The 14302-nt window shown below is 49.2% G+C and overlaps 1 protein-coding gene across 1 annotated transcript; it reads left to right on the forward strand.

Annotated features, from left to right (window-relative positions):
- Positions 1 to 2020: 2020 nt before the first annotated feature.
- On the forward strand, positions 2021 to 6288 carry UTS2R (urotensin 2 receptor). The gene is made up of 2 exons (XM_083874829.1): positions 2021 to 2496; positions 4883 to 6288. The coding sequence occupies exon 2, from the start codon at positions 5025 to 5027 to the stop codon at positions 6171 to 6173; it is 1149 nt and encodes a 382-aa protein (XP_083730955.1). The 5' UTR covers positions 2021 to 2496; positions 4883 to 5024; the 3' UTR covers positions 6174 to 6288.
- Positions 6289 to 14302: the final 8014 nt, after the last annotated feature.

Consider the following 14302-nt stretch of genomic DNA (forward strand, 5'->3'; position numbering starts at 1 on the left):
GGCAGCGCCGTGGGCACTGAGATTTCCTGAGAAATGAAATCACCACTTTAATGTTTTTTGAAAGGTTTGAGTGCCACAAAAGGAAGTATCAAGTTGGGATCCACAGACCTGGGAAAGTGATGGGTTACCCAGATGGATGACCCTTCCTCCATCCCACTGCTCCTTCCTTTCCCTGGGATGGCTCAACACCAACCCCAGTGGCCCTTTGGGGACAGAGGAGTGACAGGAGTGTGGCAGTTCCAGTGGAAGTGTCTGGACAGACACCTGGACACACGTGCTGGAGGTGCTGAGCAGAGGCACCCACATCCCCATCAGCATCCCTGCACTCCCCAGCCTTTGGGCAGTAGGAAAGGGATTCAAGGACAGCAGCAGGTTGTCCCTGCTCTGCCTGGGAGGAGGGCACTGCCACATCAATGACCTGCTCACCCCCAGTGGGAGCAAATAAAGCACTTTGCCAATGGCTTCACTCCCAGTGCTCACCCAGGGATTGTGTTTTCTGCTCCCTGGAGTCACAGAGGCAATGGGAAGTTGGATCTTCCTCAGAAGATAGCCTGAGAAGCAGCTCCCATCCCACACTTCTCCAAAGATTTCTAGGGGCCAAACACAAAATGCAAAGTCAGAGCAAAACATGTACATTTGAGAGTGTTTGGGCTGGGGTTTCTCAGCCAACCCTTGTTTGAGCTGCTAACATAAAATCTATTTTTACTGTAAAATCCAGCTTCTACATGGATTTGCTCTTAAGCCAAGCCCTCACCCCACTCAAAAGCCTGTCCCTGAGCAGGGCCCTGCTTTGCCCCTCTGTGGGGACAGGCACAGCCAGAGCCCACCAAGCTGTCCAGGTGCTACCACAGCCACCCTGGGCAGCCAGAGCCAAACTGGGCTCCCACTGCAGGAGGACAGGGCCTTAGGCACAGGATGCACCTGCAGGCACCCAGAGTGCACAGTGCAGAGGGTTGGGAACAGAGAAGCAGTGATAGGAGGATTATGATATGAGTATCCAGGGAAAGAGGCAGAGGAGGGAAGAGCACTCAGGAGCAGCACTGCAGGATGGATGTGCCAGGGCCAGCTGCTGTGCCAGTGATGCTGTTTTACACCACAACAACACAAGGGTCCGACTTTAGAAGGAGGGAAAATGACTCCTTTATTTTTGGGATGTGTCTCCCTTTCATATTATTTCACACAGACCAATTGGATTGCTGACACAAATACAAAGCTCTTCACTCACATTGGTCAGAGCAGAGGGACAGCAAGGAGAAGTCCTTCCTAGGGGAAAGAATGAATACGTAGTGCAGCTACAAAACCACTTCTCTTGTTTACAGAAAATTCCCTGGGAAAAGAATTTCAGAAAACCAAAACCCCTCATGCAGGAACCAGGGCTCCATGCCAGGTGCTGGTTTCTCCCTGGAGCCCTCCCCTGCCCGCTGTGGGTGCCCAGGGCAGGCCAGTGGAGCAGGCAATGGCCCTGCCAGGCCTCTCCCACACACCTGTGTCCTGCAGGACACACCTGCCAAAGGTGAGCTCTCCTCACTTCCCCCCGGCACAGAGACAAAGCAGGAAACTGGGAACAAAAGCAAACCCGTTGTGTGCAAACAAATCAGCACAACATTCAGCTGCTCACAAAACAATCCAGAGTTCAGCTTCAGCAACTCCCAGCCCCATCCAAACGCTGCTATGTTTCAAGGCTCTGGGTCGGTCTCACTCTGTTTGTGTATCACTGGGGGAACAACCCAACTCCCCAAACAACTCAGGTAATATTTTGTTCCTGCCGGCCTGAAATGTCTCAGATGCTGTGCTGATCCTGCTGCACAGATTCATCTCTTAACACGCCATCCAACCCAAATAAACTTGGGCTTCGCGTTGGGATTGATCTCCAAATGAAGGAGCTCTGCTGTTTCCCACCCTCCCGCAGGAATCTGACCCTCCCGCAGGATTTTAACCCTCCCTGGCCCGCTCTCCTTCCCCAGCCGTGCTCAGGCAGCGTTAGGAGTTTAGGAATTCAGGAATTCTCCCTCTCCCGCGCGGTGTCCTGAGGATGCTTTGCCTTTCACGCTGCTGGGATGGAACAACCTGACCCTGCTCTCCCATCCCCGGCTCAGGGCAGGGGGATGCGGCTGGGCGAGCCGTGGTTATCAAACCCTGCTGCTTTAACCAGGCTCTCCGCCGGCTGCAGGCAAAGCCACGCTATGCCCAACGTCACCGGGGAGCAAAAATAGCCGGCACGAGTGGAGGGAGGGGAATGCGAGTATTAAGAGCGCCCAGATTTCAAACATACTTGGCTTGGCAGCGCGCTCCTTTCCTGCCCCTGCCGCTCCAGATGCGACCGGGATCTCTCACTCTCTGCCCGTGAAGAAGGATTCTCTTCTTTCTTTTTTTTTTTTTAATCTTTTTCAGTTTTTCTTTCTTTAAGTTTCAGCTTTGATACTACCGGAATTTTTTTTTATTATTATTTTTTAATATATTTTCTAGGAAACTTCATCTGCCGGATTTAAAAGCAAGGTTTGAGAAGGATAAATTAATTTCTGTTTCCAGCTGTAAATATGCATGGTACTCCTGTGGGATGATACCGTAGAGGGAAAGGCAAGATTGGCTGGGAAAATCGCCTGGACCGTAAGATGCTTGAATGGCTGCTTGGAATAACAAGCTCTCTATTGTGTGTGCATGTGTGTGAGTGTTTGTGTACGAGAGCAGCAATGAGGGGAACTTTAAAACGCTGCAAGGGTTCCCCGTTTGGCTTAATTTTCCTCTGCTTGCTCTGCGTGGAGATGGGCAAAGTGTCTGAATGGAGTCGGTGCTGTAGGAATTTTATGAATGGAGCAAAAGGCAGGTTGAGCAGAAGAGGAGCAGGGCAGGGAGATGCAGGGGGCTCGGCTGGCTCCGGCAGGAGCTGTCACTCCAAGGAACTGCTCAGACAGGCACCAGCACGGCACAAACCTCCTCTAAGCCCCCGGGACACCAAGCGAGGCAGCTGCAAGGAGGCAGCACCCGAGCCATGGAAATTTGCTCCTGAAAATGAGCTCTCACCAGCACACCGAGCTGAGAGCCCTCTGTGGGACCAGCCCTGGGCTCAGCTGGAGCATCCCCTGCAGAGCTGCTCATTTCTGACCGCGGGTGCTGCTGATTGTGAGGCAGAGGAGCAGCCACAGCTCCCAGGGCAGCTGTGCCTCCTTCAGCAGAGTCACTTTCGCTGCCAGCACAGCTCGGACACCAACATGGACAAAAGGGACAATGACGGAGCAGGACAGACTGGCTGCACCTGCCCTACAGCAGGAGGGCACTGCACAGCACAGCAGGAGCAGGAAGAGGGAGATTTGGGGTTGCAAGGTCCAAGAAATGGATCTTGGTGCTGGTGAAGCTGCTGGGAGCAGCCCAGAGCAGACTGTCCTGAAGGAGCACTGACCACTGCAGAACCACGCTCGTCTCTCTCCTGGACTCAAGGGACTGGGGTGGGAGATGGGCTCTGTGTGTTTCTCTGAGTTTTTGCACTTCTATCCCAATTGCTAAGTAAGGGAAAACCTCCCTCTGCACTGGATTGTCTTCTCTTATACAGCGATTTTTATGACATCTCTGTAGCACCTGTCATCCTCAGCAGGTGGTAATGGGGAGAAGGTGAGGGCAAGTCACAGAGAGGATGAAAATTGTCCATCCTCAAGTGCCACAGAGGTCACTGACAGGGTGACACAAGGGCAGCAGGAGAGGGCCTGGGACTGTAATCCTCCTGCCAAGGAGACAGTGGGAGGAAGGAGGCAAAGGAGTCAGAGCTGGTGAGGAGGAAGAGGGACACCTAACTCACTGGGGAAAGCTGCAAATTCCCAGGATTAAGCAAAGCCAATCTGCCCAGTGGAACACGGGAGAGGGGAGTCTTTGCCTGCTGAGCCTTACGAGGACAAGGCAGTCCAGCACCCCTCCCCCTCAGCATTTTCCAAAGAAAAAGAGACAGTCTGAGTGCTGTAAAACACACAGTGCAAATGCAGTGACCTTTAGGATGGCACAAGATTTTGTATGCCTGAAAATCTGAGCATTTTAGCTATTTCTTCAGCATTTCTCTGAGGTAGGTTTTCTATCCATTTGCCTACACTCAGAATGGATTCAAAGCAACAAATTCAAGCTGATTTGTGCAGCACTGAGTCTGAGCTGAGCAGAGGTTCTCACGTACAGAGTTGTCTCATATGTTGCTTCACACCTCACTACTCAAGGCTGTTCAGGCAGGTTCACACCCAGCTCTGGCTGAAATAGATGTTTTACAGACACTCTGGTATCACACTGGACAGAGAGCATGAAAAACCCTGTGTTTACAGACATAGAAATCCCACAGGGAAACTACACTTTGCTTTTTAAAGTGGCTTTTCCTCCATCACTCGAATAGTGTTTGAAACTGCAGGACAGAGGAGGAGCTTCTCATTCAAGGGAAGCTGCTGTGTGAAAACACTGCAGGAATGCTGGACAGGACTTTGAATGCATCACTAACACTAACACAGAGCAGACAATTTGGCTGCAAATGATAAACCTAAAGTTTGCTTTCCCTTTTTAGGGGTCTTCTGCTCCTTCAGGGTTAAGAATTTAGCAAAGAGGCTTAAGCAATCATGCTGACAGCTCTGTAAATCATTGTTATGAATTTAGGAAGGATGTTTTTTCCTCAAATCCCAAGCTAAGGACTGCAGTAAGTGGTTCCAGTGATGCACACAACCTCTTTCGTCTCTTTTCCATGGACACACCTCACAGCTGGGCTCTTGTAGTGAGAGCACAAGCACCACAAGAGTGGCCTCAGCGCCGAAGACCTTTGCTACAATCAGGCAGTGCAGATACGTGCTCAGGGACAGGTAAATGATCTTTTGTGTTGCTCTGGCAGATTTCTAATATATTCTTTTTGATGTCTTTCCTCCAGTGGAGAATGCAGATGGTCCTTGGATGAGACACCACCAAGAAATGGTCCAACATCTCCCAGCAGCCGTATTTCTCAGAGCAGAAAGACCCCCCCTCAGACCCCTGTGACATGAACAAAGCTTCTGGCATTTAAACCCAGGAGGATGTCCCTGACTGAGGAGCTGGAGAGCCACTTCCCTGCCACCCCCTACATGGTGACAGACACGAGTGAGGATAACGTGTTCAGGATCAGACCCAACATCTCCACCAATGGCACCGGGGACGGCGCGTGGGCGGCGGGCTCCACGGAGGACATGGTTGCCATCTGCACCATTGGGGCCATCCTGTCCCTCATGTGTGTCATCGGGGTGACAGGCAATGTCTACACCCTGCTGGTGATGTGCCACTACCTGCGGTCCTCCGCCTCCATGTACATCTACATCATCAACCTGGCGCTGGCCGACCTGCTCTACCTCCTCACCATCCCCTTCATCGTTGGCACTTACTTCATTCAGAAGTGGTACTTTGGGGACGTTGGCTGTCGCATCCTCTTCAGCCTGGACTTCCTCACCATGCACGCCAGCATCTTCACCCTCACAGTGATGAGCACTGAGCGCTACTTCGCCGTGCTGAAGCCCCTGGACACGGTGAAGAGGTCCAAGAGCTACCGCAAGGCCATCGCCGTGGTGATCTGGCTGGTGTCCCTGCTGCTCACCCTCCCCATGCTCATCATGATCCAGCTGGTGCAAAGGGACAACAAAAGCATCTGCCTGCCCACCTGGAGCAAGCTGTCCTACAAAGTGTATCTCACCATCCTGTTTGGCACCAGCATTGTGGGCCCCGGGGTGGTCATTGGCTACCTCTACATCCGCCTGGCCAGGATTTACTGGGTGTCACAGACTGCCTCCTTCAAGCAGACTAAGAGGCTGCCCAACCAGAAGGTACTCTATTTAATCTTCACCATAGTGCTGGTCTTCTGGGCTTGCTTCTTGCCTTTCTGGATATGGCAGCTCCTCTTCCAGTATTATGAGTCCTTCCCTTTATCTCCCAAGGTGATGAAGAATGTTAATTACCTGACAACCTGCCTGACCTACAGCAACAGCTGCATCAACCCCTTCCTCTACACCCTGCTCACCAAAAACTACCGGGAGTACCTGAAGAACAGGCAGAGGTCCCTCAGCAGCAGCAGTGGGTACTTCCAGAGGAGGAATCGTTTCCAGAGGATTTCAGGGAGATCCCTGTCCACCAGCAGCCAGCACTGCACAGAGACTTACGTCCTTGCTCACGCGCCTCTGGGAAACAGCAGTGCCTGAAGGTAAAATATATCTCCAAGAACAATCAATATTGACTTCAACGTTGCTTTGATTTAAAGTGTACATTGTAGAGGCGAAGCCTTGGCAGGCCCAGAGTGTGCACACATTTAGTCCAGAGGCTGTGCCGTGTGTCTGTTCTCATTTCTCCAGTGCCACTGATTTGATGCTAGCAGCACTCAGCTGAACATCTATCTAAATAGCCTTTCACTTTTTATCTTTCTATTTTATAGTGTATGTCTCCTCAAGTAGCCATCAATAATGAAAGCCCATAACAGGGCTGTGATTTTTAATAGTATCAGCTGTCTCACAATGTTTAAAATTATGTTACCCCATGAATGGCTGTAGTTTGCTCTTTTTTTTTCTTTAGCAGTAGTGTTAAATTTGTAGTTGTATGAGGACTGAAGACAAGAAATAAAGAAAAAGCAGCTGATGCTTGTGACACACCATGTAGTTTGCATTTGGGATAGGACTGGACAATGTGGATGAGGCATGTCCAGGGTATCTTGTCATGGTTTGGGTCATACTCACATTTATTCTGCACTCCTGTGTGTGCACTGGGCTGGATTCTCCAGTCACACAAGTGTGTGCAGTGGAGTTACACCATGGTCCTTGTCAGCAGCACAGGCTTCCCATGACAGTGCCACAGGCAGGGAGCACTCAGCATCTCCTACTGCCCTGACCCCAAACACCTGTGTGGAGCAGCATCATTATCTGTCCTGGGCAAGCATATCCACCCCCTGCCCTCCTCCAAGGAGGAATTGGGAACCTCTGATGTTGCTGTCCTCAGGACATCCACTGGCAAACTGCAACATCCAGCCTGAAGCACCAGACCTCCACCACCAAGTCCAGGAGGAAAGGACAGAGGGAGAGGAGGGGGTTGAGGAGATGTGATTTTCCCCAGGCAAAGAAGTGTTCTCTGAAGTGCTTAATACTCCCAGTTATAAAAGTGCTGGTTCTTGGTTAGGGAGGTAGTTTGTTCCCTTCACTGGAAGTGATTTTGCCTCTCTGCTACAAAAACATTTTCCTGCCTCCACCAAGAATACATTGCCTGTCCTGGCCTTCACCAGTGATAAGGCATCATTAGCATAAATATATAATCTGTGATGTCTGGCACTTCCCCAGTGAGTCTAAAAGTACCTTCTCTGGGCTGCTGCCAACATCCCTACAGGATCCTGTGCTTGAAGCAGCCCTGCTGCCTCCTCAGCAGGGAAATGGGGAGGCAATGCCAGCACAACCAAGGTACAGAATTAGAACCAATTAGGAGCAAACTCAGAACTGCAGTGTGAAATTCCTTTGGCAGTGAGCCCTGTTTGCTTAGACTGAGCCTGAATTCAGGGTTTAAATATCTATCCCCCTACAAGGTGATCAAATGGTCTCTGTTCATGGGGACAGGGCAAGATCTGCAGGCAGCCTCTCTGGGGAATACACTTGGACAAGTCATTGTCTCTTCCATGCATAGGCTTGGAATTTGTTGTGAGTGGGAGAAGATTGAGCCATGAGAGAGGGCTCTGGTGCATGCAATTCTGCTGGTGAACTGCTGCAGGAGCTGCAAGAGCCTTGCTGTGTTCTCCACACACTCCTGCAGCAGTGCTCCTGGAGGAGCTTTCCCTGCCCCCTGCTTGCAGTGCTGTGTGCCAGCAGGTCCCACTTCAGGATCAGTGCCTTCCTGATTCCAGAGGGGCAGGAATACCATGAATTTGGCCACTGTCTGTGCTGACAGCACTTGTTAGCTCTCAGACCCTCTTGGCTTGGAGATACTTGAGTGAAGGCCCATTAGAGCCCATTAGTGAAAGCCCATAAAGCATCTTCAACCCCCTGTGAGGGAGTGGGAGGCCATGGATGGGGGGGAAGAAGAGGTTTGTTATGGAATCATAAAGATTTGGAAGAGACCTTCAACACCAAGTCCAGCCATTTCCCCAGCACCACCTTGTTCACCACATGTCCCCCAGTGCCACACACACACATTTTGAACACTTCCAAGGATCCAAGGGTGGTGATTCCACACCTCTTTGGTCAGCCTGTTCCACTACCTGAGCACCCCTTCATGGAAGAATTTTTCCTAATATCCAATCTAATTTCCTGAACCCGTTTTCCACTTATATAGTCAGGTGTTTATAATGAGTCAGAATGTAAAGTTTAGCCTCCCTTTTTTTTTTTTTTTTTTTTTTTTCTTTCAAATGGCAGGTTTAGCTTCTCCTTGCTCAGGAAGAACTAGACAAGCTCAGGATGATCAGTTCCCATGGTTGTGAAGGAAAGCTACTGCAGCCTGAGCCTTTAGAAAGCACTGTCCATCTTGCCTAAAATCAGACAGTCAAAATGCCAGGGGGGGTTGCAAATCTCAACTCATCAACACACCCATGCAGAAGCTACTGAAAAACAGAAGCTCCTGAAAGATTTGGAGCAGATCTGCCTTCAATAATTCAGTCTGACCCCTTCACCCTCAGCAGCTCTGCTCTGATTCTCTTCTCCAAACCCTGCCCAAGCAATCCATCTCACAGAAGAGTGTTGCAAAACTCCTTTCATGGCTCTGTCAGTGCAGGGAGCACTCTGAGAGCAGCAGTGTTGAAGGCACAAGGCCATGGCAGATGTCCAGGAAAAGGATCTGGGATTCCCTGTTTCCCTGGAAGGACACACAGCCTCAGCCCTGGGCTGCACAGTCACCTTTCTCCTTTGAAGCTTGTGCTGTCTCAGCAGGGGCTTGTGATGTGTTTGTCAAATCAGCACAACAAAGCCAAGGGAAAAGGCACCCCGGGTCAGGGCCTGGCTGTGAGTGATGCTTCTGTCAGTGCTGGACCATCTCTGAATGATGAGAGGTTTCATTCAAGCCTTTCCCTTCCCACCACAGGCTGGAGTTGGTTTTTGCTCCTTCAAACACTCACGTCCTTCAGCACTCAGCTCAGGCAACAGTAAGGGAAGGTTATTCCAAGCCTGCAGGTACAAGTGAGGCTCTGAGCACTTCCCAAGCAGCTGAGTCCCAAACTGACTTTACAGGGCACCAGGCACGCTCAGATAACATCAGGGAGCTGTTCTCTGCCTGAAACCAAAGAGCAGCTCAGCCCCAAGAGCCTGCTGAATATTAACAGGGGAGCAGGAGCAGCAGTGAGAGCCAAAGAGGGAGCTGCCTCCTTCAAGACATAGATTAATGGTGTGTTTAATGATGGGTACAAAATTATTGTGCCCTATTTATTCCTCTTTGCACAAACCTATCATCAGTCAAAGGCCCAAGAGCAGTGCTTTGCATAAATAAAATCTGAAATTGGTGTGAAAGAGAAGTCTATCTATGTGCAGACTTGCATAGCTCAGAGCTGACTCTATTTGTTAGTTTTCACCTGTGGGATAAGGCCAGGAGTTCTTTCATGATCCCAAATCCTTAAGTCCCCCCACCTCTGAGGTGTTTGATGCCCCACAGGCTGGAATCACCAGCTGAACTCCAGATAGCAAAAGCCAAAACACCAATTTTTTTTCCCATTTAAGCCAGGAAGCTTAATAACAATATCTCAAAACTCATAGAAAGTACAGCTGTAAATACTCCAAAGTTTTCCAAAAGGTCCAGGGCAAGGATCAGTGCTCCTAGAGCTAGGAAAGGCCAGGTACCCACTCTGGTGGCTGAAACAGGCAGCAAAGTCCAGCTGGGGCCAGGCAGTGCTCTCAGCTGGATGTGGTCTTTACCAGAAAAGGATGACGTCTGTGTTTACCCAAACGATTTGCAAATCCACCCAGAAATTTAAGAATCCTTCTGGAAATTCTTTTATTTCTTCTTTTTTCCAAATTCTGAATTGCCTCGTTTCAGCCTTTAGGAGGCAAAACAGCACAATTTGTCACTTCAGGATGAAGCTTTACCCATCAGTTTGCTTACACTTAATTTTCAAAAGCCTTTTTTTCCATTTTGTTCAAACCACTTACAAAAGTCCTGTGGTCCAAGTAGGAAAGCAGAGAGCAGCTGTGCATCCCTCTGTCCAAACCCTGCCTGGACAGGATGGTACCCACCAAACTGCCATCAAACTGTCACCAAACTGCCCAATTCCCAGGTGCCACAGCAGTCACAGGCACAAACTTCCCTCCTCACCTGCTGGTGGAGCCTGATTTAAGCTCAAACCCAGTTTGTGCCCCCTCCTTGTTCCTGCAAGGCCACCCTCTCCTCCTGTGAGTGTCCCACCTCACCCCTGGGACACAGCCAGGTCAGGAGCTCCTCAGCCTCCAAGCACCCAGAAAAACCTCAGCACAAGCTCCTAGAGATGATCTGGGCAATATTATGCACATTTTCTTCACTTACAGCTCAGGATGGGCCAGGCTGGCTGGGTGGGATATAAGGAACACTTTAGTGTAGCCCTGGTTTCGTAACTGAGATGTTTTGGTTTTCTGAAATTCTTTTCCCAGGGAATTTTCTGTAAACAAGAGAAGTGTTTTTGCAACTGTATTATGTTTATATTTTTTCCCTAGGAAGGACTTCTTCTTGATGTCCCTCTGCTCTGACCAATATGATTGAAGGGGTTTGTCTTTGTTTCACCAATCAGATTGGTCTGTGTAGAATAGTATAAAAGGGGACACATCCCAAAAATAAAGGAGTCATTTTCAGCCTTCTGAAGTCAGAGTCTGTATCATTGTAGTGTACAACAGCATCACTTTAGCTCTTGGCCACCAGCTCAGTGATCACCCCATGGGGCCAGGGGGTGACAATCCCCAGGTTGTCAGGTGATTCTTTTCCATTTCTCTGGGGTGTGTGCTCAGGAACTTCTCAATTCAACGTTTGCTTCAAGACATTAAAAGGAGAGGCCAAAGGCTGAGCAGAGCTTGGAGAGCAAACCCTGCCCAGAACAAACCTTCCCATTGCCAGGGCTGCCCCACTGGCCCCTGCTGTGGCTGCCACACCAGGATGTCCCCACTGGAATGATCTGCCCCAGCCACCTCTGAGCAGTACACTCACACTGACTGGTCTGGGGATCTTTTTCTTTCTCAAAATGCACAATTAAATCCTGAGGCCTCCACGCAGCCACTACTCCTTCTCCAGATCAAACTCCAGCTGTCTCTCCAGTGCAATAGAGAGAAAGAAAGAAAAATACCAGCTCCTGTCTTGTGCTTGGCAGTTTTGCTTTAAAGTGACATCTGAATATTGTCCTGTGCACCCCTGGACCCAGGCCATCTCTGCATGGGGATCTTTGCCATCTATTTACTGCACCAGCTGCCATACCCTGGAAAACAGTGTCAGTTCTAAATTATTCTGATGACTTTTGCACCTCCAAAATCAGTATCTGTGGAGGCCCCTGCCTCTGAAGAGGACATTGAAAGGGTCATGCACCCTGCACTCCCTTGGAGAGCAGACAGTGCACGAGCACCCCCCAGCTATGGATTGGCTACCCCAGTTCTGTTCCCTGGTTGGTCAGTTCTGTATCCTTCCCCTGATTGGTCCAAGTTTTGATCCCCTAATTTGTTTATTAATAATCTCCCTGATTGGTCCATTTCCTCAGTTTCTAACCCCATTGGCTGTTGGTAAAACCCCACCCCCTTTTGTAGGTGCATAAAACCCTGACAGTCGAGCTCTTCGGGGTCTTTGGCCCGTTGGCGGAGATGTAGTAAAGAAGCCTCCCGGAGGCCATCCCTGGCTCCTGTGTTTCCTTCTGCGCCACTTGGGATCACCCCGTCAGGAAGAGCAGCCTCCAACAGCTAGAGCCTTGTCCGGACTGATAGTCTTGGACTTCACAAAAGAGCTGAAATCTGCCGAGGCGCCCTGCGCTACCTGGGCTGAGGCTGCCTTACTCAAGGCAACTCACTAGGGAAGGTCGCTGCCCTCAGAAGAGCCAGCCGGAGGCAGAGGCGGGTGGCGATAAGTATCTTACCTGCAAGTCCTGCTTTGACCTGATTTTCAGCTGAGGAGGCTGATCCAGGCACATCAGGAGTGTGGTGGAATCAAAGTAATCAAGGAGACAGTGCAAGAGCAGAGAATGAATTTGCTGCCAGAATATAGAGGGGTACTTGAAAGTGGGCTGGAAATTGCAAGGCAGAGCAAAACCAGCTGATTTTTTGCTGACTCCCAGTTTTTCAGTGCAGTAAAAATGAAAATTCGCTACAAACCTTGCAGAAAACCCGCCCCCCTCCCAAAAATCCCACATCTCTGAGTGAAAGCTGAGCACCAGATAAATCCACTGCTGGTAGTAACAAAGCAGCTCACTTTTATTCTGGTTTCCCAGGAACAAACATACTCACAGATCAGGGAATCCACCTGTCAAAAAGTCAGAGTTTTCTCTGCACACTGAGGGCTTGCTGCTAAATCCACTCTTCCCAAACATTTATCACCAGTGAAGCCATCTGTCTGCGAGGAAAGCACATTGTTTTTGCCAAAAGAGAAGGGGTAAATATCACAATTGTGTTTCAAAGACCAAACCACTCAAGCATGCATAATTTCAACTGTTCCTAGCTTTAATTACATGTCAAGTAGCTGCTAGGAAGATAATAAGAGCACATGTATGACAAAAATCAGCAAAATCGCCTGCCTCAGTGGTAGAGTGGAACATCCCCTGGCACAGGAGTAGTCAGGACAGGGTTTGCCACCCCAGCTCTGACTGTTACAACCACCCCGGCCATTCTGGCATCTCCTTTTCACAGACACCCTGGAAGTCCCAGAACAGAGTTAATTCATTGGCATTACTGAAGTTGTGCAGTTCCAGCCACAAAACATCCAAGACCTATTTGGATTTTTTTCCAGTTGTGCCAAAGGCAGCACAAGGGGTGCACCCACCAATGGACAGATCCTCAAAATTAATTGATCCTTGTGGGAAAGAAAGGCAATGTCAGGAGTGAGGTGGGAGCATCAGTAAGGAAATTCCTTGAGCCCTATGAACATCAAATATGATGACAGAGGTTTCTAATTCTTATTCACTATTTCACAAAGGGGAGAAAAACTGTTAAAAGGAGAGAAGTTTCATCCATACCCCAGTGACAACAGGCACCCACATGCTTTGGGAATTGAAGTATCCACACTCCTTCCAAGGCTTTCCTTTCTACACTGGATTTTGAGCCCAAATCTGAGCACACTGGGCAGCAGAAGTGCACTTTGGCTGTTTCTGTGTTTGTGTTTATTTGAAACACAACAGGAAACACAGGCAGCAAAGCCTCCTGCTGATTGTTTAGTTTATGGCTTGCTACTCAAAGGGGAGTGTAACATAATTAATTCATTAAACTGCAAACCTTCCACAAACAGAATTGCTCCATGTTCATGTGAGCTGCAAAATGTTTATGTGGATCTGTGGTACCCTCAGAGGAGAGATTCCTTCAGGATCCAGAACAGGGACTGCAGAGAGCTCAGTTCTGAGCACAAGGCACAGGGTGCCACCAGCCCCATCAGTCTCTGCCTGTAACGCTGGTTTGTGCCTGAGGTGTTTTGGTTTTCTGAAATTCTTTTCCCAGGGAATTTTCTGTAAACAAGAGACATGTTTTTCATTCATTTTCCTAGGAGGGACTTCTTCTTGATGTCCCTCTGCTCTGACCAATGTGAGTGAAGAGGTTTGTCTTTGTGTCACCAATCCAATTGGTCTGTGTAAAATAGTATAAAAGGGAGACACATCCCAAAAATAAAGGAGTCATTTTCAGCCTTCTGAATCTTGGAGTCTGTGTCATTGTGGTGCACAACAGGACCCCCTCCCTGGGGGTCAGAGTTCTCCATTCCAGCTGGGAATGATGGATCCCAGCTCCTCAGAGCAGCATCAACACTGAAGTCTCGTGAGAAAAAAGAATTCTCAGGTAGTTTGGCAACGCTTTACAAAACCTGGAGAGTAGCAAGGCAGGAGCACCTGGCATTGGCTGAGATGTGCAGGTAGCCCAAGGGAAAGAAAATCTGATTGTGAGGAATATGGGCCAAACCACACAGGGAGCCCAGGACTGACACGTTCAGGATGAGAATTCTAGAAGAAATACATGTTTGATTTTGCACAGAGTCTGTCCATCCTATGTTTTCAGCTGAGGTTAATAATTTCTTATTTTGTGCAAATTAGGCTTTACAAGGAAAAGCTACAGGTCTCTAAAGAATAAAAGTAGCTTTGTTTCCACTAGAGCCAATGTGGTTGTACCAGTTTATACTAAAAACAAACCCTGAACTCAAAACCAAAAACACTCCAATCATTTTTGACCCTCTGAGT

Source organism: Zosterops lateralis, assembly GCF_965231275.1.
Source record: "Zosterops lateralis genome assembly, chromosome: 18".
Lineage (NCBI taxonomy): Eukaryota > Metazoa > Chordata > Aves > Passeriformes > Zosteropidae > Zosterops > Zosterops lateralis.